The sequence below is a fragment of the Mobula hypostoma genome, chromosome 4, assembly GCF_963921235.1.
Source record: "Mobula hypostoma chromosome 4, sMobHyp1.1, whole genome shotgun sequence".
NCBI lineage: Eukaryota > Metazoa > Chordata > Chondrichthyes > Myliobatiformes > Myliobatidae > Mobula > Mobula hypostoma.
In genome coordinates this window covers 129,827,319-129,854,666 of record NC_086100.1, presented here as the reverse complement: position 1 = coordinate 129,854,666, position 27,348 = coordinate 129,827,319, and the positions used below count along the sequence as shown (strand labels likewise).

General features: G+C 40.1%; 1 protein-coding gene across 6 annotated transcripts in view; it reads right to left on the bottom strand.

The window, feature by feature from the left end:
• The window catches only part of kiaa1109 (KIAA1109 ortholog), a 439,747-nt gene that overhangs the window by 168,966 nt on the left and 243,433 nt on the right, over positions 1-27,348 (bottom strand). For all 6 annotated transcript variants that reach the window (XM_063046524.1, XM_063046528.1, XM_063046526.1 and 3 more), the window contains 4 exons: positions 23,917-24,119; positions 17,062-17,259; positions 13,371-13,582; positions 11,555-11,706 (listed from right to left, as the gene is read on the bottom strand). In XM_063046524.1, coding sequence (XP_062902594.1) covers positions 11,555-11,706; positions 13,371-13,582; positions 17,062-17,259; positions 23,917-24,119 — 765 coding nt within the window. The remainder of the gene's footprint in view (positions 1-11,554; positions 11,707-13,370; positions 13,583-17,061; positions 17,260-23,916; positions 24,120-27,348) is intronic.

Here is a 27,348-nt window from a genome sequence, read left to right as displayed (position 1 = left end):
CGAGTCTGCTCTGCCATTTTATCATGAGCTGATCCATTCTCCCTTTAGTCCCACTCCCCCACCTTCTCACCATAACCTTTGATGCCCTGGCTACTCAGATACCTATCAATCTCTGCCTTAAATACACCCAATGACTTGACCTCCACTGCTGCCCGTGGCAACAAATTCCATAGATTCCATAGTTTAAAAAGGGTTCTAAGAGTAAACCTAGCAATTATTGGCCTGTGAGTTTGATGTCAGTGGTGGGTAAATTGATGGAAAGTATGCTTAGAGATAGTATATATAATTATCTGGATAGACAGGGTCTGATTAGGAACAGTCAACATGGATTTGTGCGTGGAAGGTCATGTTTGACAAATCTTATTGAATTTTTTGAAGAGGTTACTAGGAAGGTTGACGAGGGTAAAGCAGTGGATGTTGTCTATATGGACTTCAGTAAGGTCTTTGACAGGAAGGTTCAATCGTCAGGTATTAATATTGAAGTAGTAAAACGGATTCAGCAGTGGATGGATGGGAGACGCCAGAGAGTAGTGGTGGATAACTGTTTGTCAGATTGGAGGCCAGTGACTAGTGGTGTGCCTCAGGGATCTGTACTGGTCCAGTGTTGTTTGTCATATACATTAATGATCTGGATGATGGGGTAGTAAATTGGATGAGTAAGTATGCAGATGATACTAAGATAGGTGGAGAAGTAGGTTTTCAAAGCTTGCAGAGAGACTTAGGCCAGTTAGAAGAGTGGGCTGAAAGATGGCAGATGGAGTTTAATGCTGGTAAATGTGAGGTGCTACATTTTGGTCGGACTAATCAAAATAGGACATACATGGTAAATAGTAGGGCAATGAAGAATGCAGTAGAACAGAGGGATCTAGGAATAATGCTGCATAGTTCCCTGAAGGTGGAATCTCATGTTGATAGGGTGGTGAAGAAAGCTTTTGGTATGCTGGCCTTTATAAATCAGAGCATTGAGTATAGGAGTTGGGATGTAATGCTGAAATCCCACAAGGCATTGGTGAGGCCAAATTTGGAGTACCGTGTACAGTTTTGGTCACCGAATTATAGGAAAGATATCAACAAAATAGAGAGAGTACAGAGAAGATTTACTAGAATGTTACCTGGGTTTCATCACTAAAGTTACACAGAAAGGTTGAACAAATTGGGTCTTCATTCTTTGGAACGTAGAAGGTTGAGGAGGGACTTGATAGAGGTATTTAAAATTATGAGGGGGATAGATAGAGTTGACGTGGATAGGCTTTTTCCATTGAGAGTGGGGGAGCTTCAAACAAGAGAACATGAGTTGAGAGTTAAAGGGCAAAAGTTTAGGGGTAACATGAGGGGGAGCTTCTTTACTCAGAGAGAGGTAGCTATGTGGAATGAGCTTCCAGCAGAAGTGGTTGAGGCAGGATCGATGTTGTCGTTTAAAGTTAAATTGAACAGCAATATGGACAGGAAAGAAATGGAGGGTTATGGGCTGAGTGCAGGTCGGTGGGACTAGGTGAGGGTAAGAGTTTGGCACAGAGTAGAAGGGCCGAGATGGCCTGTTTCCATGCTGTAATTGTTATATAGTTATATGCGGCTCATCAGCTATGGTTAGCAGCTCACCTTGGAGAAGGAAAACTTTGATTTCAAACCTCCACTGCCTTGTGGCCATACCCACTCATGGGGAAGGCTTTGGGAGTAAACCCCAGGGAAAAAATTCAAAGCTGGATTCCTTAAGGCAGTTCTAAGTTGACTCCAATGCTGTTTGGCAAATCTTGCGACCCTGTTGCTGCCAGCTGCATCAGTTTCTGCCATTCCTTTTGGTTCATCAGATGCGTGGAGAGGGACAGCTTGCTCTCCACATTGTACTGCCCTGCATTGCTTGCATATCCAGACAGCTAGGACACAACATCCATGGTCGACTCTGACCAACAAAGGCTTCAAACCAGACACTCAAAAGGGACATAAAGGAGGGCTTATCCACTGAGTCTGTATAGGTAAAAGTCAACAATAGGAAGGGTGTAATCACTCTGAAGGGTTTGTATTATAGACTACTCAATGGCCACCAGGACACTGAATAGATATGCAAGCAGATTAAGGAAAGGCGTAAAAACAATAGGGTTGTTTCCATGGGGAACTTCAACTTCACTAATATAAACTGGCCCTACTGAGTATAAGAGGTTTAGACAGCGTATAATTTGTTAGGTGCACCCAAGAGGGTTTCTTAGATCAATACGTAGACAGTCAAAGAAGAGGAAGGATTGTACTGGACTTGGTGTTAGGCAATGAGCCTGGTCAGGTAACCAACCATTCAGTAGGTGAGCAGTTATAAAACAGTGACCACAACTCCTTTTAGTTTTAAGATAGCTATAGATAGGGATAAGTATGAACCTTGTGGGAAAATTGGAGTAGGGAAAAATTATAAGAGCATTAGGCAGGAATTAGGGAGAGTAAACTGGGAACAGCTGTTTTTTGGCAAGTCCATATCCATCATGCAAAGGGTGTTTAAAGAATAACTGCGGAGAGTACAGGACAGGTATGCTCCAGTCAGAAGGAAGGACAAGGATGGCAAGGTAAGAGAACTCTGGATGCCAATAGATGTCTTGAATTTATTCAAAAAAAAAGGAAAAGTATGCAAAACTTAGGAAGCTAGAATCAAACAGAGCTTTGAATGTTAAAAAGAAGCCAGAAAAAAACACGAGGAGGGAATTAGGAAAATGTTCTTAGCAAGTAGGGTTAAAGAAAATTCCAAGGCAAGACCCTTAGCAATGTTGAAAACCAGAGGGTTTTGGCGTCCAAGTTCATAGCTCCCTGAAAGTGGCTACACAGATTGATAGGGTGGTTATGAAGGCATATGGCATACTTGTCTTTATTAATTGAGATTATTGAGGTCAAAGGTCAGGAAGTTTGGTTGCAGTTTTATGAAACTCTAATTAGGCCGCATCTAGAGCATCGTATACATTTCTGGTTGTCCCATTATATTAAGGATGTCAAGGTTTTGGAGAAGATGCAGAAGATGTTTATTAGGATGCTGCCTGGATTAGAGGGCATGTGCTAAAACGAGAAGTTGGATTAACTTGGGTTGTTTTCTCTGGCGAGGCAGAGGCAAAGGGACATCTGATAAAGGTTTATAAGATTATGAGAGGCATACATAGAATAGACAGACAGCATCTTTTTCCCAGGATTGAAATGTCTAATAGTAGACGGCATGCATTTAAGGTGAGAGGAGGTAACTTCAAAGGAGATGTGAGGGGCAATTTTTTCTGTACTCTCACAAATGTGAGGAAATGAATTCCAGGACCCAATGGAGGTCTTGCATTTTTTCTTTCACCACATTGTTGATTTATTTTCTTCTCGCAAAAGAATCCCATCTGTAATGTCCTTCAATAAAAAAATTCAGAATGCAGTGTCAACTTCAGAGTCTTATACACAACAATGTGGCATGTTGACTGAAAGTAATTACAGCTCAATGCTGAGGAAGTTGACTTGGGAGCACACCTCAATGTTGGTTCATTTATCTTTCAGGTGTATTTGGGGATTTTGTGAAGACTCATTGCTACAAGTAGTTTTGTCTCAGGATTATAATAAGGAGCAAGGATCATGACTGGTATGTGTTTTATGCTACGACTTAAGCCCTGAATTTTGAATACCATTTACCTCAATCAGCCAAAGGTTGTGCTGCACATTGAATGTGATGGTGAAATCATTAATATCTGCCTTCTCCAATTCATGGCTCCGAAGATAGGTGGGTCAAAGTTTTCACCCCGAGTGCAGTATGATATAGCAAGATGGGAAAAGAACTTGATAATGAAAATGCTGAATTTAAAGCCCAACCTTCCAATGGTAGAAGAGAAGAATTCACATGGAGTCTAGGGTTTAGACTATAAGACAAAGGAGCAGAAGTCGGACATTCAGCCCATCGAGCCTGCTCCACCATTTTATCATGAGCTGATCCATTCTCCCATTTAGTCCCACTCCCTCGCCTTCTCACCATAACCTTTGATGCCCTGGCTACTCAGATACCTATCAATCTCTGCCTTAAATACACCCAATGACTTGGCCTCCACTGCCGCCCGTGGCAACAAATTCCATAGATTCACTACCCTCTGGCTAAAAAAATTTCTTCGCATCTCTGTTCTGAATGGGCACTCTTCAATCCTTAAGTCATGCCCTCTCATACTAGACTCCACCATCATGGGAAACAACTTTACCACATCCACTCTGTCCATGCCTTTCAACATTTGAAATGTTTCTATGAGGTCCCCCCCTCAGTCTTCTAAACTCCAAGGAATACAGTCCAAGAGCGGACAAATGTTCCTCATATGTTAACCCTCTCATTCCTGGAATCATTCTAGTGAATCTTCTCTGTACCCTCTCCAATGTCAGCACATCCTTTCTTAAATAAGGAGACCAAAAATGCCCACAGTACTCCAAGTGAGGTCTCACCAGCACCTTATAGAGCCTCAACATCACATCCCTGCTCCTATGCTCTATTCCTCTAGAAATGAATGCCAACATTGCATTCGCCTTCTTCACCACCGACTCAACCTGGAGGTTAACCTTAAGGGTATCCGGCACGAGGACTCCTAAGTCCCGTTGCATCTAAGAACTTTGAATTCTTTCCCCATTTAAATAATAGTCTGCCCGTTTATTTCTTCTGCCAAAGTGCATAACCATACACTTTCCAACATTGTACTTCATTTGCCACTTCTTTGCCCATTCTTCCAATCTATCCAAGACTCTCTGTTTCCTCAGCACTACCGGCCCCTCCATCTATCTTCATATCATCAGCAAACTTAGCCACAAAGCTATCTATTCCATAATCCAAATCGTTGATGTACAACGTAAAAAGAAGCGGCCCCAACACGGACCCCTGTGGAACACCACTGGTAACCGGCAGCCAACCAGAATAGGATCCCTTTATTCCCACTCTCTGTTTCCTGCCAATCAGCCAACGCTCTATCCACGTATGTAACTTTCCCGTAATTCCATGGGCTCTTATCTTGTTAAGTAGCCTCATGTGTGGCACCTTGTCAAAGGCCTTCTGAAAACGGTCAGAACAAACTTTCTCCACAAGTTGACATGAACTGTGGTGTCATTCATCCTGGAACAAAGTTCTCATCATTGTATCCAAAGTTTTTCAACATTATTATATCATTTTGCACTTACTTTAACCCAGAACTACCTGCACCCTGCATGCACTGTATATACATAGAGTGGAGTAAGCGTTTTGCGATGTCAAGTTTCAGTGCCAGTGTGTCACGTGAACTGTCGATCTTGAGCACTTTGTGTGCCACACAAGCTGCGCGCAGTTACAACTGTACCTCATACGTACAACGGCAAGCTTCCATCCATTGTTGGCTGATAACCAGAAATAAGTTTACCATAGTTCACTTTAGCCTGTAGTTTGTGGTTCTGATTCTTTTCTAGATTTTCTCTAGTACCAACCACTGTTACCTCTCTGCTATATGACGATCCCCATGTTCTCCACTACAGTGCCATTTCACTATTCCCAACTACACAAGCATTTTAATGAACTGAGTCATTAACATCTTGCAATTCTACCTCCAAGCACAACAAGCTCAATCATTTGTGAAGTGCAGCTGCCATAGGTCGAACTGTTCCTATAGTTGTCAAAGCAAATTTCATTCCCAGGCAACGGTTACTAAAGAGGCAAAATATGTAGTGACAAATATTTTTATATATATATATATATATATATATATATATACTTGTTTCTCTTTGGGGGGGCAAGGAGGGGGAGGGAGTGGGAGGGGGGAGAGGGGGAGGGAGAGCATGAGAGAGAGCGAGAGAGAGTGAAAGAGAGAAAGAGAGATAGAGGGAGAGCAAGAGAGAGCTAGAGAAAGAGCAAGAGAAAAAGAGCAAGAGAGAGAGAAAAGGAGAGAGAGAGAGAGGGAGAGAGAGAGGGAGAGAGAAAGAGAAAGAGAGAAAGAGAAAGAGATTCAAATTTTAAAAATGCAGCATGGATTTTTCCAGAAAGGGAGAAAGACTTTCCAGTTAAGAAACAAGGCAGAAAACAGACAAAATTCACTGGTTCGTAAATGGTAAGTACCGGGTGATAATAACAAACAAACAAACAAATAAATAATCAGAAATAGCTGGCTAAATCAGAAACATGGTCGCATCCAGCAGATAACTGGATTAGGTATACGGAATGAATTAAGGAGCCTTTTGAAGCAAATGAAATAGCCAGTGAAGAGTCAGTGCCAGTTTTACAGTGTAATAGGTAGAAGAGCATCCAACCAAACCAACCAAAATGAGCTTTGCAGATACTGTGAACATGATGCAGGAACATCTACAACTGAAACCATTGTTGACTGCAGGTTTTATAAGTGGAATCAAAAAGAATGGGAGTCCATATCAGCTTACATGGCTGAATTGAGGAAGCTGTCTGAACATTATCAATTCAATGATGCATTGAGAGATCATTTAGTTTGTGGAAACTTACAAGAAAGCATTCAAAAAAGATTCCTAACTGAAGCACAATTCACATTTAAAGGAGCAGTTGCAATCACCATATCAATGGAAACAGCAATCAGAGATGCAAATGAGTTGCAGTCAGAAATGAAAGTGAGCTTAAACAATATGGCAAAGTTTAGACAGAAACCTGCCTTGCTGAACAAATTGTGTTACCATTGTGACAGGGGCTCACATACACCAGACCAATGCAGGTTTAAAGGCGAAACTTGCAGAAAATGCAACAAAATAGGACACATACAGAACAAAGAGCATATGAGTCAGACAAAAATAAATGGACTGCACAATGAAGAGATAAAGATAATAAGTCAAGTTGTGTTTTCAAGACATGCTGTTGGTGAAAAATCTGATAATGACGAGAGTGACACAGGATTGGATAGCCTTGAGAGTTACATTGTGAAAATTAACGGGAGGCAAACAATATGACCTACAAAAGAAATGAACGGCAAATTAATCAAAATGAAATTGAACACTGGTTTGGCTGTTTCAGTCGTTCCACAAAATGAGTCTGACCGGAATTTGAAAGATGCTGAACTGAAGTCTGCGGATATCCAACTGAGAACTTACACTGAAGAAAAGATAACTCCTGTGGGAATAACATTCATAGAAGTGAAATACAGCGACCAACAAGCCCCACTGGGCTTGTATGTGGTTAAAACAGGAGGGCCAGCACTGTGGACTGTGATTGGCTGAGAAAAGTACAACTTGATTGGACATCCATCTACCATTAGCATGTCACAAGGAGTCAACTGAAAGTGGATTAAGAAAGGTACTGGATGATGCCACAGTGACAGGATGGCATTAGAAAACTCTATCAAGTGTAAAATAATGTTAAATGAAAATGCCACATCCAAGTTTAACAAAGCCTGCCTGGTTCCTTATACAATCTGTGATGAAGTAGCCAGTAAGTTAGATCACATAGAGGTGTAGGAATTCTTTCCAAGATTGCAAGGTTGAGTGGAGCCCATGGGCAACACCTTTGGCCACAGTAACAAAGGATGGGTCTGTCAGGATCTGTGGTGATTTTAAGGTCACAATCAACTCAGTACTGAAAGTAGATCAATACCCTCTGCTCAGGATAGAGGATATCTTTGCAAACCTTTCTGGAGGAAAACACTACAGCAAAGTGGACTTAGCTGAGGCCTATCTACAGATGAAGATGGAAGAAGAATCCCAGGTGTTTCTCATCATGAACACTCTCAAAGGGCTATATCGCCATAATAGGTTTATTTTTGTAGAAGCATCTGCACCGGTACTCTAGCAGAAAGCTATGGACCAGGTGCAGCAAGGCTGCTCAGGCACTCAGTGTTACCTGAATGACTTCATTGTTACCAGTGAGGATGACAAGGAGCACTCCCAAAATCTCAAGACAGTGTTATAAAGGTTAAAAGATTATGGGCTCAGAGCATGATGCAACAAGTGTGAATTCTTTAAACCACGCATCACTTACTGTGGTCACACCAAGGTCAAAGGATGTGTCAAAGTTGCAGTCCTTTTTAGGACTTGTCAATTACTACAATAGGTTCCTGCCAAACCTGGCTACTGCAGTCAACCCCTTGAACTCAGTACTACAGATTGGGAAGAAATGGACAAAGCAGTGTAAGGTAGCTTTCCAAAAAACAAAGAAAATGGTGACGTCAGACACTATACTCACACATCATGATCCACACCGCCCTTTGAAGCTGCCTGTGATACCTCGCCTTATGGTATAGGTGCAGTCACATGTTTTATGAGGGATGGAAGTGAATGCCGTATAACTTTTGCATCACCTTCCTTTACCGATGCAGAGAAAACAGATTGACACAGCGACCTTAGTTTGGTTTGGGGTATAAAAGTTTCAACCAGTACTTGTATAGAAGAGTTTACCCTCATTCATGATCATCAACTACTGTTATCTATTTTCAACTCACAGAAGGATATTCCTCTAACAACACCAGTATGAATGCAGAGATGGGCTCTGTTTCTTGGAGGACACAATTACAAGATGGAATTCAAGAGGCTGACTAATCATGGAAATGCTGATGGGTCGCCCCGTTTACCCTTTAAGAAGGAAATATCTGAAAAATTCACAAAAGAGGACACTGCTCTTGACATATTCTTCCTTATGCAGATCGGAAGTTTCCTTTTTATGGCAGAGATGATCCAAAGGGAAATCAAAAAAGATTCCACACCATCTCCAGTACATGGCAACCCAAAATGGTCAGAATGTGCACTAGAAATCCTTGGTCTTACTGAGTGCAAGGTTGTTGCTGTGACACCACTCAGCCAGCTGATCTATCTCACTCCTGTACACCTCCTCATCACCCTCTGAAATTCTGCCAACAATAGTTCTGTCATTGGCAAATTTATAGATGACTTTTGAGCTGCGCCTAGCCATGCAATCGTGAGTGTAGAGAGAGTAAAGCAGTGGATGAAGCACACATTCTTGAGGTGCGCCAGTGTTGATTGTCAGCAAGGAAGAAATGTTATTTCTGATCCACACAGACTGTGATCTCCAGGCGAAGAGGTCAAGGATCCAGTTGCAGAGGGAGGTACAGAGGCCTAGTTTTTGGAGCTTGTTAATTAGAATTGACCGTATGATTATGTTGAACACTGAGTTGTAGTCAATAGGTATTACTATAGTCCAAGTGATCTAAGGTCATCCGGAGAGCCAGTGAGATTGAATCTACTGTTGACCGATTGCGGCAATAGGAAAATTGTAGCAGACCCACGTCCTTGCTGAGGCAGGAGTTGATTTTAGCCATGACTAACCTCTCAAAGTTAATTTTCAAAGTTCAAAATGTATGTAGCTTCTCGTGAACTTTCTGCAAGAAACTCTAGTACACGTTCTCCTGCAGAAGCTATTACATTCACACTATACAATTGAAGCTCAGTAATTGCAAGGATTTGTGAGAATATTCCCCATATAACTGATGGCGCCAGTGAACAATGTGACCAACAGCAACATCTTGCAAAGAGTTCACAAAACTACTATATTTACCTCCTGTTCTTTCAAATATGATTCTATTACCGAGCTGCGTGTCATTGGTATCTGTGACTCATGTGTGTTTTGGGGCCGATTGAACAATCTGATACTTTACTATCTCTGATGGAGTTCAGTGAGTTTGGCATGGAGTGTGCGGCCTGGAGGTCTACAAGCCTGAAGACAGTGCATGAGCCCATGAATAACTCCATTTCTTTTCTCCAATTGAGACGTCAAGCAAGGTTGAAGTCGACAAGGACTAGAGCCAAAGACCTTTGGTCTTTGGTGCTTGGTGTTGTCTTCCTCTCCCTCTCACGAGCTGCTGTCAGAGGAAAGTGTGGGAGTCATGGGATCCATGTTGCAAGGATCAATTGGAGAGGCTGTGGACTCGTTATGGGGCTTTGAGGTTTATGTTGCATGTGTTCCTGGCATCTGGTTACTTTTTTTTTGCTGTTTTTGAGTGGTTTGATCAAGTGATTGATGCGGTCTGGGGTGCTTCAGTAAAGAATTCTTTGCTCTGCGGCCTGCAGTGGGCTAGTGGCCCATTGAACTGAACACTGGACTCCTGGTTTTACGTTTGATATTCTGTGTGTTGTCCGCTTGCATTTCGCCATTTGTAAACTCTGTTCTTTTTTGCACAATGGGTGTTTGATGTTTTCTTAAACAGATTCAATGGTGTTTCTTTGTTTCATCGCTGTCAGCGGGAGGATGAATCTCAGAGCTATATTCTGTGCACATAACTTGAATAGAAATGTACTTTGAATCTAACTGTCACGAGTACAGGATTTCAAATCAATCTTGAAATTGCTGTCAGATGCTCATTGCTGTTTTTCCCTCCAACATTTCACTCCTCAGCAGTCTAGCTAGACCAGTGAAAGAGACCAAAATAATGGCCTTCATGTCCAAAGTTGTAGGTATAATGCCCTGGTTCACATTTTTACTATTATTGATGTACATATTTCATCTAGCAGTTCTGTAAGAGCAGTCTGTTCTGCTTTCAGCCTGCTTGGGTGATTGCTGAAGATGAGGGATAGTGAGAAATGTGTGCCATCCAATTAGGATGGTGGAACTGGGGAGAGGTTTTTTTAGTGAGGCACACTAAGGTTGGTCCTGGAGTTTTTGTTCGGCAGCAGATGAAGAGAGAAGACGCTGGGGAGAACCGGTTGTAGGATACAACCCGGTGGTAGACCCATTTGTTTGAGATGGATTGTGAGCGACATTCGGAAGATGGTCCAGACCGAGGGCCCAGTACACAAGTGACATAGAAGTTTAAGATGAGCTCCAACTTGTGCACATTTGACTGTTTAATTATAATGTGCACTTTTTGTTTTTTTTTACTAACCCTTTAGTTTATAAACATAAACATAATTCCTTTAGTCGTGTGTTGTCTGTTATTTCTTGGCACTGAGTTGTAACAGGGTAGCAAATTACACAGCATCCACACAAACCTAGGTCTGGAGTGAGAGAGCCATCTCAATCTTACAAGTTTGGCGGGACCAGGGAGTGTCTTCCTTGGACTTATGCAGCCAAGGAAATCAGCGGGGTTTCATGGGTTTTCCCCCACAATTTACAATGGAAATCCACAAAAAAACACTATGCTAGGCAGTGACTACTTCTCCACTGACTTCAGTATATCCATGTGCATTTTTTGCAGTTTAACAAATTAATTGTAACTTTAAATTTAAAACATTTTATTCATTCCTAAATGACTGGAAGTTACACATACAAAATATATAGTCAGACAATTTTGACAACTCCATTTTATCCAGGGAGACTTTGTGTTTGACTGCTGTGGCCAAGGTGAGGGACAACTCCAGTGAAGCTGGTACCTGGCTTTGCAAACTCTTTTCAACTTCTGGGTAGGGCTTGTTCTGGATCCCAATGATATGTTTGGTGTTAAAGCAAAATGCTCATATGATCAGTGTTTAGCTGAAAGTCTACCCGTTGCTGGCCACAAATCTTCAAAGAATGTGTCAGTAGATTTACAATGTTACCAAGTTATTCATAAGCAAATATTTCAACTTTAGGAGCATTTATGAAGGAAGATTTACATTAAGAGTTTCCTTATTGAGACTTTCATGTGTGGAACTGTCTTACATAAAGTAAAGGGACACGTACCTGGAATAAATCTGAACCTGTGAATGTAAATTGGTTGGGGCGGCAAAGCTGAACCAAATCTCGCTAATGGTAAGTTTCATGCTGCTGGAATCTGGGGGCGGTGGCATCAGTGGAAGATCTTTCTTGAGGTCATCAGACTCAACCCCTTCATCCTAAAAAAATAGAGGCAACAAAATAAAAGTCAAAATGCTAAAATTTCAAATTACTGCCTCATCTTTGCTGCAATGTTTGCCGTCTTTACTAGACAGATTACCTGATCCTGTGTGTCTTGAGTAGGAGAATGGTCAAACATATAAAAATTTAAAACACTCAGAAGCAGTTGAAGTCTATGCTCCATAATTTGAGAGCTAATCAATATTTGGATGCAGTGTTGTGTTGCTGTTCACTGACACATTTTGTTTGAAAATTATAACAATTAGCATCATTGTTTCATAATCATGAGTTGTTAAGCTGAAACTTGGAATTTTATTCTAAAGGTGACAGGCATTTAACTTAACATGATTATCCTATTTATACACTGTAACTAAAGATTAATTTCAACATCATCTAGATAAAGTAGATACAAGTCAATGGACATAACATGCAATCTTTTGTGAACAATTCAAACCTCAATAACTTACAACCTTCTCAAAGTCTTGAAACCACTTTGGGTGTGTTCTAGAGTACAGTTCATCTTGCTACATGAGAGCAGTTCCAGCCATAATCAAGAAATACAATGCCCTCAGGACAAAACAATCTACATAACTGTAACATTATTAATTAATTACTTCTTTACCATCAATTTTTTTTTGCTGTCAGTGCACATTTCTGCCACCTACAAGGTGCTACCTAACAGGCACTGTATCAGTTCAGCAGCACCTTTCAAATCCTCAGCTTAAACATCTAAAGGGGTGCAAAGAAGCCTGACCATATCCACCATCAAACAAAATTCTCATTTGGAAATAGATTTCCAATTTCCAATGGATCAAAATCACACTACTTTCCAACTAGCAGCAATGATAGAATCACCATCAACACAGATTCCTGCAGTTCAAGAACAATCACCTCCACCTTCATGAGTGCTGGTGGGAATGGATAATAAATGCTGAACCTGCTAGTTATGCTCATGTATCATCAAATAATAAAGTTTAAGATAAAAATAGCAATTTCAAGACCCAATATAGTGATTATAGAACAGAAAACCTGCAGTTAATTGCACTTAATTTTACTTACCTTTCTTGATAGGGCAGGTTATGGTAATACCAATATCTATGGCAGAATGGAGTTGATTAGGCAATCACCATTAATTACTTCCATGGATTGACACCCTGTATTTGGAGGTGAAGTTACACACCTCATTGAAATATAACTATTCTCAGTCACTAATGCTTGCTGAAGAAGTTATCGCACTTCCATCAGGGGCAACTGGTATAGTTTCACTCATGAGTTGTATTAGCTGTAGGCACATTTTAAATAAACTCCACATCTTATCTTTACTGTTTGCTAAATTAATATTCTATGTTTACAAAAGAATTCACAGCTTTTAAAGTCTCAAGTTTAAGATTATGTGCACCTTGGATTCACTGATTGTCATTGTGCAACACTGGTTGAAACAATTACATCAACTGTCAGTCCAATCTTTTACTTTTGATTGCCCATCTTTATGAATGCACATCCCTTTACAGTCTACAATTATACCCATGGCATGGATATACCTGCAAATATACCAAGAACTGCTGAAAGTTCTATACCAAACACAGAAATATGATCTTAAAGGGTTGTTAATACACTTAAATGGTATTTATAATGCATTTATTCAGCATAATTAATTTATTACCTGATCATCAGACGCTGAATTTCCATTGTTGTCTGAAGTTCGACTTTTATCATCACGAGGCAGGTTATCTTCTGATACATCAGTGCTATAGCCACTGCCAGTCGGAGAACCAGTGCTATCACCTGACTTCAGCATCCCATTTCCTTCTGCTGTATTTGATTTTCCAAGAGCCCCCAACACATTGTACAGAACAGCTCCTGACTGTCTTCCTCCTGAGAATCCAAGTACAGTAACAACAGCTGGCATCACCTCAAAAATGTACATACAAACCTGTTTTCAGATTTCCCATTTAAATCAAATTCGCTGTCACAACCAACTGTTTCCCTTTTAATCCCATTTTCAAAACTAATAATAACATTCAGCACATCCACTTTAACATCCTGTTACTTCTTTGTCTAGGAGATCTCACCACACACCAAAACACCCTTTCCTGCATATTCTAATGGTTGGGAAATTGGGGTATGGAAATGAGAGTTTGGCTGAGGCAAGTGACATAGATGATGTGTTTTCTCTTTGTATACATTTTAAATCTGACGGGAAAGCTAACTCCATACCTTACTCTCTTTCTGGCCTCATCACTTTTCAATGAAAGCTCACAGCATGGCATTGACCATTCAGCTTTTCTACTCTCCTCACTCCCTTCTCACCCACCTCAGTCATTAGGAAATAACCTGAATTTCATAACTGCAGCTGGTCATATGACTTGGGTTAAAGGGAGAAAAGAAATTTCAGCCATCTCACCAGAATGGCCAGAAATAATATGATTATCACCTGCCAAAATCATTTGATAGAAGTATATTTGCGCATGTGCAACATCGCAGCATGCAGAGTACTTAAAACATGCACATATTCAGTAAGGCAGACGCAGGAGATTGGAGTTTGGTTTCCTGTCAGATGTAAAAGAAGTACAAAGAGAAAGCGCATCATTATCTACGTTACAATCCTCTTTTCGTAAAATGAATTTCCTAGACTTGGGAAATACTCCAGCTCCAAATACAATTTCCTGACTTAAAGTGCAACAAAACAAGTTATGTCAAGATAACCTAATTAAAATTATCAAAAAGAACTGCATTCTTGAATTGAGACTGACTGCAGACCAAATGCAAATTTTAATATGAAACAATACATTAATAGAACTTCATTAAAGATGGGTCATTGTGTACTCCCTGAAGATTTACTGAAGAAAAACAGTCCTGTGAAAGGAAATTAGTTGACCAACATTCATTTGTCAAAATAATGACGTATTTGCACACAGTGTTAATAGCATCTGAATCATTCAACTACTTGTGCAATGGAAAGCATATACAGAAATACAAATAGCCATAAGTTGTGGATAACTTACATCACTATTATCACGCACACAAAAACAAGGCAGCACGCCATTAATTTCCTGTGTTCAATGAAATTGTTGCATTGGGACCCTAAAGGACTATTATACTTGTCAAAATTTGGCTGAGAAATTGCGTAATGGAAATGATAGCAGATTTAAAAGGTAACAGCAAAGGCAATCAAACATGAAGTCCTAGAGAGGGAACAATTTAAAATGTGGAGTCACTTTTGTATAGATAATAAGCCGTTTCTTTTTAATTGGTTTTCATCACACTTTACCTTTCTAATTATCTTTCTTTGTTACTCTCATTTATTTTCCCCCATACTGATTTTTCTTTCTGGTCCAGAAAAAATTCTAACCAATAATTTTCTCTATCACTTATTAATTTTTATTAGTCAATGAGATTTGTGGTCCATCATTCAGAAAGATCCTGGATGTCCCATTATCTGTGCTTACTTCTAAAAACTTACAGGCAAACGATTTTTGTGCCTAAAGTTAACAAAAGGTATCTAGCTAATGAAGCGCACTGCAACAATAAACTGACTACTATCTTTTTCAAAGGGGTTCCTGTTGATTGACATAAAATTACGCTGAATGACATAGAGAATTAAATGATAATTTGAAAACAAATTATTTATCTATCAAAAAATCTTCCTTGCAGCTTTGTATTTTAATCTAGTGTTACAGTGAAACAAAAATGCCTAAATCATCATAACTAAGACGTAAAAGTGCATGCAGCCTGGTACAGCCGTTCCAATCTATTCTTACTTTCTTCTTCTTACTTTTTAATTTACGTTTTTTTTTTGGATTTTTTTTCTCACGGTAACACGTCGAAGCTGCACCCTCTCTAACATGCTGGTAGAGAGAGTTTTATTTGGGTTTTCTTTAGCGCTGGAAATGGTTACATCCTGACACACGGGACAGAAGCAAGGTCGCATTGTGTATTCCACTGACCAGCAAATACCGGCCGGTTTAGCAAACAGAGCGGCAGACACCCCTGCTGAAATCCGGAAGAAAACACACAGAGGATGCAGAGGGGGATCACAAAGCCAAGGAAAGAGGACCAGTTCGAGACAACAGAGACTTTTGGAGAAGAGGAGTTCCGTGGGTAATACCGTTCCGGCTGACCGGAAGTGCACTGAGAGCGGTAAGCGTAAAGGAGTTGGGTGCTTACTGATCTGGTTAACAACGGACGGTGCAATCCGGGGCATATTACAATCGAGGAACGTGTTTGCAGACTGGATATTGAACTTTTTACTGTTGGACTTTGGCCACATTCCACCGTGATACAACACTTGGCGGCACGGGAGGTCGTTCCTGACCGTGGCCATCGAACCTGCAGCTCCTCCCATGGAGGGTCAGACACCCTGAGCCAATAGACTGGTCCTAGACTTATTTTCCATCTGGCATAGTTTGCATTTTATTGTTTGATTGTTCAGGGTTTTTGTATTGCTATATTTACACACTATTCTTGGTTGGTGCGGCTGTAACGAAACCAAATTTCCCTCGGGATTAATAAAGTATTTCTATCCATCTATCTATCTATCTAAATGTGGCCATTTGCAAGGATAGGTAAGATTATAAGATTTGAAATACTGATCTCTGATTTACAATGTATTTTAGTTTTCAACCATCAGGTACAACTTTAAGTTTTATCTCTTAGTAGTATTTTGAATATTAACAGACTATAAGCTTAATAAATTAACTCCAACATTTCAAGAATATTATGGTTTGAACTACATCTAATGAAAAATGAAAGTTGTCATTTTCTATTCCAATCCAAAAGACGAAACATTTTATAAGGAAAAAATCAAGATTTTTAAACCTTAATAAACAACCTGTTAAAAAGGAGTCAGCACAAAGCCAGCTAAATACCTAATAAAACACAAACAATCCAGCCTTAGATGAGTACTGATAGTGAACTGGTATTGTTTAAAAACCTAGGGCTAAGGATGAACTCCCTATATTGGTTACTCTGATTCTGAACTTGAAAGATACTTGTAATGACACACAGTATTGGCAATTTAAATGTAGGTATACAAGTTCGTTTGTTTTTTTTTGCACACCACTTAAATGACATTATTTGGTATTACAAGCCTAACAAACATCTGTAATATACTTCTGAAAATATCTTAAATACAAAGCTTTTTATATCACGTTTAAACAATGACGTTCAGGATTTTTTCAAGTAAGTTTTCTGCATGATATGCCAATTCAATAGTATTTTTTTCGCTGATCCCACAAACAAATGTATTTATTTAAAAGCATCTGTTACAACATAATAAGAGAATCAAGAAATGGAAATATTTAACAGAACAACATATTTGTTGAGAGCCCCATAAAAGAAGTAAAAAAGCATACCTTTTATGGTTAAATTTTCAATCCCACATTCAAACATTATCCAGCCCCACTTCTCTATATATTGAGGAGGTTTGGTTGTTTCAGTAGATTTAAGATGTTCAGTATCATCTGTGAAACTAAAATCCTCAGATTCTTCTAATGTGAAGAGAACTTTTGACTTCTCAAAAGGAATAGCAGTAATTGCACATGCTCCTAAGTCTTTAAATAAGACAGAAAAATACATGTTCAAAGCAATATATCAATGCACAGACTACAATTTTTATCTTGCGATCAGTTAAAAATAGATTGATCTATTCCTTGTTGATATAAAATGAATACTTTAATCTTAAACGACCTAAAATCTAGCTGCTATCTTTTAGTCATTTTAAATTACCTGATTATGCTGATAATATACCACTATTTTTCCATCATCAAACTTGAATTTGTTGTTCCCTAAATCAATTGTAAATATAATGTAATGCCCTGGTGAAGATTTCTACTGTTATGCTGGAGATATTTCATTTTAGCAAATCTGTAAAAGCAGTGTGTTCTGCTAGTAGACTGGTTTGATTTCGCCTAAAAGGGGCTATGATGTTCAACTTAGGAATGTCGTGTCAGCCAATTAATATGGTGGGAAAAGGTTCTAGAGAGAACTGAGAGGAGCGAGATTTGTGACTGCCAGTGTGGTTTGTGGGTCTTTTTGGTGGAAGCTGCAGAAAGGACAGGAGGGAAGATGGCTGAGGATGCCATGGGAAGGAGCATTCCTGTTGCACAAAGCACTTTGTGCAGATGAATGGCTCCAAGGAGGAAGGGCCAATACGCCTGAGAAAGCGCCCATTTATTTGAGGATTTCGAGCAACGTTCGGAAGGTGGTATGTGCTTTCACTCAGAGGGTCCAGCGTGTGAATAAAACAACAATTTCAAGATGAGCTCCAACTTTATGTGCACATTTGGACTGGGTTAACTCATGGGCCCTCTATTTTTTTAAATTTTCTTTTTCCTACTAACTTTTCAATAATACTAAAATTTGTAAATATACTTTCTTTATAATTTTATGCATTGTACGATCTGTTATTTCTTGCTGACTGACAATTGTGTATGACCGGTATTTACACAGCATTCACTCAAATCGAGGTTTCTTTAATCGGAACATCACGGCGATTCTGTTTGGTTCAACCCCAAATCATACCAACCCTAGATGTATATTGTTTACGAAGGTTCACTTTCTCACCGCAGAGCCTTGTGGCTGTTGGCAGAGCTGGCTAGTGAGCCAAGTTCGCATACGGGCCTGGTGGAGATTGGGTTTAAGCACATAGTTTTAGGACCATTATGAGTCATTTTCTTTCATTTAAACTGAAAGATCCTACTAATTTTAGATAATTGGGCTTTGTCCCAGGGAAGGTGGGATCTGTTCCGACAGGACGGTTTGCACCTGAACTGGAGGGGTACTAACATTCTTGCAGGAAATTTTGCTAGTGCTGCTTGGGGGGGGGGGGGGTTTAAACTAAATTTGCAGGAGGCAGGGATCTAGAATGTGAGAGAGGATAGCGAGATGATGTATAAAGGACAGGTGGGGACTACCGGTTCTGGAATATTAAGTGTGAAGTAGAGAAAGGTGAGGCGGAACAAGTGATAAGGAGGATACATGTGCAGAAGGATGGTCTGACGGAGCATGGAGTTAAATGTGCAGAAAGAGTAAGTAAATTTAAGAAGGACAACAAAATTCAAGGGGCGTATAGCCCAGTGAGAGTTCGGGGAGCTGGGTTATGCACAATAGGCAGTGATTTAAACAGAGAGGAGAAATGGGTTAAAAATTCTATATCTGAATGCACGAAGTGTCAGAAATAAGGCGGATGAGCTTGAAGCTCAGGTGCGAATGGGTAACTATGATGTTGTTGGGATAATGGAAACATGGCGACAGGGGGATCAGACCTGGGAATTGAATGTACAAGGGTATACGTGCTATCGAAGGGACAGAAAGGTGGGCAGAGGGGGTGGGGTGGCCCTGTTGGTGAGGAATGAGATTCAGTCCCTTGCAAGGGGGGACATAGAATCAGGAGAAGTAGAGTCAGTGTGGATAGAACTGAGGAACAGTAAGGGCAAAAAGACCCTAATAGGTGTTATCTACAGGCCCCCAAACAGTAGCATGGATATTGGGTGCAAGTTGAATAGGGAGTTAACAATGACATGTGGCAAAGGAAATGTCGCAGTAGTTATGGGGGATTTCAACATGCGGGTGAACTGGGAAAATCAGGTTGGTACTGGACCCCAGGATAGGGAGTTTGTAGAGTGCCTACGGGATGCATTTTTGGAGCAGCTTGTACGAGAGCCGACTAGGGATAAGGCTATTCTGGATTTAGTGTTGTGCAATGAACAAGATTTGATAAGTGATCTTGAAGTAAAGGAGCCATTAGGAGGTAGTGACCATAATATGATAAGTTTTTATCTGCAAATTGAGAGGCAGATCAGGAGTGTCAGTATTGCAGTTGAACAAACGAGACCATGGAGCCATGAGGGAGGAGCTGGCCAAAGTTGACTGGTCGGATATCCTAGCATGCACAAGGTGCAAAATCAGTTCATCCTCCGGAGAAGGAAGGATTCAAAGGGAGGAAAGTGGCCACAGTGGTTGACAAAGGAAGTCAGAGATAGCATAGCATTAAAAAAGTATAGCAGAGCTAAGGTGAGTGGGAAGACAGATGATTGGGAAATTTTTAAGGAGCAACAGAACTTACTAAAAAGGCAATACGGGGAGAAAAAATGAGGTATGAACGCAAGCTAGCTAGGAATATAAAGGAGGATAGCAAAAGTTTTTTTTTAGGTATGTGAAGAGAAGGAAGATAGTTAAGAACAATGTTGGGCCCTTGAAGAATGAATTGGGAGAAATTGTTATGGGAAACAGAAAAATGGCAGACGAATTTAATAAGTACTTTGGAGCTGTCTTTACTAGGGAAGACATAAGCAATCTCCCAGATGTATGGATGGGCCAAGGACATAGGGTAACAGAGGAACTGAAACAGATTGACATTAGTAAGGAAATGGTGATGAGTAGACTGATGGGACTGAAGGCTAACAAATCCCCAGGTCCAGTTGGTCTGCATCCTAGGGTACTAAAGGAGGTGGCTCTGGAAATTGCGGATGCATTGGTGATCATTTTCCAATGTTCCTTAGATTCAGGATCAGTTCCTGAGGATTGGCAAATGGCTAATGTTATCCCACTTTTTAAGAAAGGAGGGAGGGAGAAAACAGAGAACTATCGCCCTGTTAGCCTAACATCAGTAGTGGGGAAGATGCTAGAGTCCATTATTAAAGATGAAATAGTAGCATATCATAATAGCAGTGATAGGATTGGGCCGAGCCAGCATGGATTTACCAAGGGCAAATCATGCTTGACTAATCTATTGGAGTTTTTCCAGGATGTAACCAGGAAGATAGATGCGGGAGATCCAGTGGATGTGGTGTACCTTGACTTTCAGAAGGCATTTGATAAGGTACCACATAGGAGATTGGTGGGTAAAATCAGAGTTCATGGCATTGGGGGGAGGATATGGACATGGATAGAAAACTGGTTGGCAGATAGAAAGCAAAGGGTAGCAGTGAATGGGTGTTTCTTGGAATGGCAGGTGGTGACTAGTGGGGTGCCACAGGGCTCGGTATTGGGACCACAGCTGTTCACGATTTACATCAATAATTTAGAGGAAGGCATTGTGAATTACATCAGCAAGTTTGCTGATGATACTAAGCTGGGTGGCAGTACGACATGTGATGAGGATGTCAGGAGAATTCAAGGTGACTTGGATAGGCTGGGTGAGTGGGCAGAAACTTGGCAGATGGCGTTTAATGTGAATAAGTGTGAGGTTATTCACTTTGGGAGCAAGAACAGGAAGGCAGATTATTATCTGAACGGTGTGGAGTTAGTTAAGGGAGAAATACAAACAGATCTAGGAGTACTTGTTCATCAGTCTCTGAAGGTGAATGAGCAAGTGCAGCAGGCAATGAAGAAGGCTAATGGAATGTTGGCCTTTATTACAAAGGGAATTGAGTACAAGAGCAAGGAAATCCTTTTGCATTTGTACAGGGCCCTGGTGAGACCACACCTGGAGTATTGTGTGCAGTTTTGGTCTCCAGGGTTAAGGAAGGACATCCTGGCTGTGGAGGAGGTGCAGCGTAGGTTCACTAGGTTAATTCCTGGGATGTCTGGACTGTCTTACGCAGAGAGGTTAGGCTTGTACACACTGGAATTCAGGAGATTGAGGGGGGTTCTGATTGAGACATATAAGATTATTAAGGGATTGGACAAGATAGAGACAGGAAATATGTTCCAGATGCTGGGAGAGTCCAGTACCAGAGGGCATGGTTTAAGAATAAGGGGTAGGTCATTTAGGGCAGAGTTGAGGAGGAACTACTTCTCCCAGAGAGTTGTGGAGGTGTGGAACGCGCTGCCTCAGAAGGCAGTGGAGGCCAATTCTCTGGATGCTTTCAAGAAGGAGCTAGATAGGTATCTTATGGATAGGGGAATCAAGGGTTATGGGGACAAGGCAGGAACCGGGTATTGATAGTAGATGATCAGCCATGATCTCAGAATGGCGGTGCAGGCTCGAAGGGCCGAATGGTCTACTTCTGCACCTATTGTCTATTGCCTAATTTTTCACTGACTACTTAAAATCCTATTGATATTAATAATGATGTCAATTCCATGAGCTATAACTTTAGCTAACATTTCCTAATCTGGAACATTATTGAATGCCTCCCTGGAGAGTCACATAAATGACAAACATCGCCCTGTCTCTTTAGACTAAGTTGCTTGCTCAAAAAAATACCTCATTAAATATGAACTACCCTTTACAAATGTACTTTGGTACATCTCATTCATACTTACCAATGAAATTAGAACTGGCATTCATTAAACTTCAGCATTTCACAAAAAAGTTAATTTAATCACTTACTTGCTTAAAACTCCAGTCTAGAAACCAGGAGATACTGGAGGTTTCAGTGTTTAATCATTGAACTGTATTTTTCCCATTTACTAACATGAATAAGTTCTGACTTTTTTTAAGATTCCTTGTAATGTCTGGAATCTCAGTAATTCTCAGTCATTCACAGTGGAAATTGGGATACTTGAATATGTTGGTAAACAAGGATATTGGAGTCAGGAGCAAGCACAGACAAAGCATCTGCCATGATTTTATTACAAACGTAAATGAAGTGGGCTCATGGGACCATGTGGCAAAGTTCTTATACTTCTTATGTTCTAAAACACTCTTAACCACCCACTTCCAACTCATTTCAGTAGAAATATTATCTCAAGCAGCTTATTTTCTTATTTCTTTTTAAAGCTCTTATTTATTCTTCTTAATATCTCTCCCAACATCCATCTCTAATATTGCTCAAATAAAGGTGCTGGCCATTCTGTCAGCAGTCTTTCTCATCCAGTAATTCTAAATTACTTAGAATTAAACTTTCTATTACAGATTAGTTTCTCTGCTTAGCATCTCAATCATTATAATTTATACAAATACTATTATGTTGTATATATCACAAGTATTCAAATAAGCATTATGATCTGGTCAAAACAAAATTGTTTTGAAATATTTTCTTGGTAGTCTATTGGCTTTTTCATTTTTTGTTTGTTGAAGTAAGATTGGAATAGAAATATTTTCTCTAGTGGAGTTAAAGATGAACATTTTTGCCTCACGTGTAGAGATTATATGGCAGCAATTATTTAGTCAAGGTCAATATTTTACCTTGTTCCTTTAGGAAACATGCAAAAGTAATTTTAAAGTGCTGATATGCAGAAGCACTATCATTTTAATTAAAACTTTATCTGATTAATTAAAATCGGCAATCGCCTCTGATCTGGGCTGACATTTACGTGCCAGGTGGCACCTAATTAATTAGCTTGTTTATTTCGGCTTTTTTCTTAAAGATGTGTTGGGTGCGTCCCGGCTACCGTTGCACCGCTGCATTCTTCGCGGCAATGTATCGGTCCGCAGCCCGGGGGTTGGGGTGGTGGGACACTGGGGTGTTATCTCATCGTCGTCTGTTTCCATCAGGGCAGGAAGGTCATCTTCTTCTATGTCTCCCTGCCTCGATGTCGAAGGTCGAGGTTCATCGTCTGCTGTGGCTGATGTGGAAGGCTTGAAAAACGACAGTATGCTTGACTGCTTAGCCTCGCGCATTTTTCTATCATACAGTTCTTTGTAAGCACTCAGACCATCCTGCAAATATGCCCTAAACCGACGTACCCTTTCAAAATTAAAGTAGTACTTTTCTGCAATCATTGTTGTCAATTGCAGCGAAAATCTCATGCAGTTGCTTCATGTTCAGTTCCTGGACGACTTCACTTTCGGTCCGTTTGCTACTGCATTCGGTTTCGATTGTTATCCCTTCCTCTTCCAATTGCATCAGCTCTTCACCTATCAGTTCTTGGTCATGGGATGCCAAAACCTCTTCAACATCATCTTTATCAACTTCCACAAGCCAAAGTCACTTTGTCCTTATTTCGTTCACCATGATCGAAACACTTAATTATGTCTAGTTTTACGCTAAGTGTAACACCGTTACGAGCTGTTTTAGGCTTTTCCGATACCTTAGAACTCATCTTGCTAACGGCTGCTCACAGGCACGTGTTTAAGCAATGCTGGCTAGAATGCAGTTCCGGGGGAGGAGCTTGGCTGCTCAGGGCGTGCGCTGCTTTTTCAGCACGCTGCCTTTTTTTGTAACAGTGAAAATACCTTCTGTTAGCGAAAACAGGTACCTAACGTAGGTCTTTTGTAACAGCGAGGTTTCGTAAAGTGAATGTTCGAAAAGCGGGGGACACCTGTATACTGGTGCATGAACATATTGATTTAAACAATTTTCAAATAACAGTCATCTCACCTGTTGCACTAAGACCTCTTAACTGGCCATGAATTCGATGGACATTGAGCTTGGCAGCCAATTCTTTTCCCCTCTCTGCACCTGCATTTGACCTAAGAGAGCCAGATGACTGTGGCTGCATCTTACTGGCATTTACGTATTTGTCAAATGCAACAGAAACTCTCCCTGCATCTGGATTGCTGCTTCCATCTTCTACTATTCCCCTATTAGAAACAGTTATAAAAGAGATTAAGTGATTGTATATTGAAGGTTATCCAATACATGCAAACACAACAAACACAGAATTCAAACATTCATTTATTGTCCTAAACTGTAATGCTTATGGTTTAGTATAACGCTGACCAATTCTTTTGCATGATTCAAAAAAAAATCAACATACACATGTTTGGGAGTACTTTTTTAAATTAATATTGAATGCTTTGTATGTAAAGATTAATAAGCCACTATGGTTTGACCCAAGCATAACTTAACTCTTTTTAAAAGGGAGATTATATATTTGGTTGTGAACAAACTTTGCACAGTAGCAAAAGATGTTCATAAAATAATAATGAAATTTAATAATTGATTACCTTCTATAGGAAATAAACATTCTAAGATTGAGTGTATTACAATCTACATGCTTTATAAGATTCTACTGTAAGAAGAACCATTTCAAAGGATGAAACATTAATCATGACATTAAGATTAGAGTATAGCAATGTAAGTACTGGTTAAAACATTTACAATAATGGAAAAATGATCAAGAAATAAGTTACATCTTTGGAAGCCTCAAGTTAAAATTTACATTTTTAGGACAAATTTCCACGTCAACAGGAGAATTCAGAAGGTGGAAACAGAAACGTTTTTAAAAAACTGCCAAAAGAACTCAACAGGTCAATTAGTACCAGTGGTGGGCAAAAGAATTGTGATGTTTTGGACTGAGATCCTCCACACTGCTTTATGAAACTCGATGTCCCTTTGTTGGATAAAAATTTCTCTAGTCTTATCCAACAAAATAGGTTATACTTTCAACAATAGCCATCGTGGGACTGTGTTAGTTGTGCCAGCTGTGTCCAATGCAAAAGGTTAAAGATTGTTGAATGCCATTCTTCAGTACACAAGTATAAAGGAGATTGTTACTCTAGATCTGATACAGCATAAAAAAAACGATAAGTATAAAGAACACATAATAAAATAAAAAAACACAATAAATATAAATAGAAAAGCAATCCGATTAAATATAATGTACAAGTAACTGTTGTATACAGGGAGTGATTGTATGTACATTAAGTAATGCTAGATGACGCGTATACAGTGCCTATAAAAATTATTCGCCTCCGCCACCCCCCAGAAGTTTTCATGTTTTATCGTTTTACAACATTGAATCACAGTGGATTTAATTTAGCTTTTTGACACTGATCAACAAAAAAGATTCTTTTGTGTCAAAATGAAAACAAATTTCCAAATGAATTAGAATTATTAAACACAAAATAATTGTTTGCATTATTACTCACCCCCTTAAAGTCAATATTTAGTATATGCACCTTTGACAGTGTAACACTCTGTAACATTCCACTGTTGAGGTAATGGTTTCTCTGTAGCAGCAATGTCTGGGTTATGACTAGAGATAACGGGACATGCTAGCCAATGAGCAGGATGTTGTTCTTTCTTGTGTGTCTGGGAGCTGGGAATTCACGGTCTTTTGCCTGGGAGACATGAGGAGAGAAGACGCGAATGGAGAGAGTTGGTAGACTGCCAGATGGAGTGGACTTGGATCGAGGGTCCGAAGGTCAGCGACGATCGGAGGAGGTCAATGGTGGACGAATGACCTTATCAATGAGTTCCAAACTTGCGCAATAGACTGTTTCATGAGAATGGGCCCTTTTTCTTTTTTTGTTTTCTTTACTAACCATATAGTCAAATTAAGAATTATAATGCTCAATCGTTCAGTCACATATTGTGTACTGCTTGTTATTTTGTGGTACTGATTTGTAAAGGAGGACACCGCGCAGCATCCACCCAAACAAGATTTCTTAAGTTTGGCCGGGCCAGGGGCTATCATCCCCTATATTAAGCTGCCAGCCGAAGTGAGAGTTACAGTAGCAACTATAGCCTTGAGTCTGTGTGAATAGGTCTCTTTCAACTTTGCACATCTGGACTGCAATTTTTCCCTATTCATCTATGCAAAACTGCTCAAGCTCTGTCAGATTGCATGGGGATTACGAGTGAACAACCCTTTTCAAGTCCAACCACAAATTCTCAATTGGATTGAGGTCTGGGTTCTCACTTGGCCACTCCAGGAATGTTTTTAAGCTATTCCTGTGTAACTTTGGCTTTATGCTTGGGGTCACTGCCTTGCTGGAAAACTAATTTTCTCCCAGGTTTCAGTTCTCTTGCAGACTGCATCAGATTTTCTTCCAGAATTTCCCTGTACTTTGCTGCATTCGATTTACCCTCTACCTTCACAAGCATCCCCACAGCATGATGCAACCACCAATATACTTCACGGAAGGGATGGTGTGCTTTTGATGATGTGCAGTGATTGGCATAGTGTTCAGTCTGGTGGCCAAAAAGCTCAATTTGGTTTCATCAGACGATAGAACATTCTTCCAGCTGACGTCAGTCTCCCACATGCCTTCTGAAAAACTCTGGACAAGATTTCATGTGAGATTTTTTTCAACAGTGGCTTTCCCTTTGCCACTCTCCCATAAAGTGGTGACTGCTGAAGCAGCCAGGCCACAGCTGTTGTATGTGCAGTCTGTCCCATCTCAGTCACTGAAGTTTGTAACTTCTCCATAGTTGTCAAAGATCTCTCAGTGGCCTTCCTCACTAATCCCCTTCTTGCAGGGTCACTCAGTTTTTGAGGACAACCTGCTCTAAGTAGATTTACAGCTGTGCTATATTCTTTCAATTTCTTGATCATTGACTATCTGTACTCCAAGGGATATTCAGTGACTTGGAAATTTTCTTGTATCCATCTCCTGACTTGTGCTTTTCAATAACCTTTTTGCGGAGTTGCTTGGGGTGTTCTTTTGTCTTCATGGTGTAGATTTGCCAGGATACTGACTCATCAGCAGATGGACCTTCGAGATACAGGTGTATTTTTGCTACAATCAATTGAAACACCTTGACTGCATACAGGCAGTCTCCATTTAACTAATTATGTGACTTCTGAAACCAATTGGCTGCACCAGTGATGATTTAGTGTGCCATATTAAAGCAGATGAATACTTATGCAATTATTTTGTGTTTTATATTTGTAATTAATTTAGATCACTTTGCTGAGATCTGTTTTCACTTCGACACAAAAGAAGCCAAATTAAATCCACTGTGATTCAATGTAGTAAAACAATAAAACATGAAAACTTCCAAGGGGCGGTGAATACTTTTTTTATAGACACTGTATAATGGTGTTGGGAGATAGTTAAATGGGTTAATGGGTGGCGGGTTTGA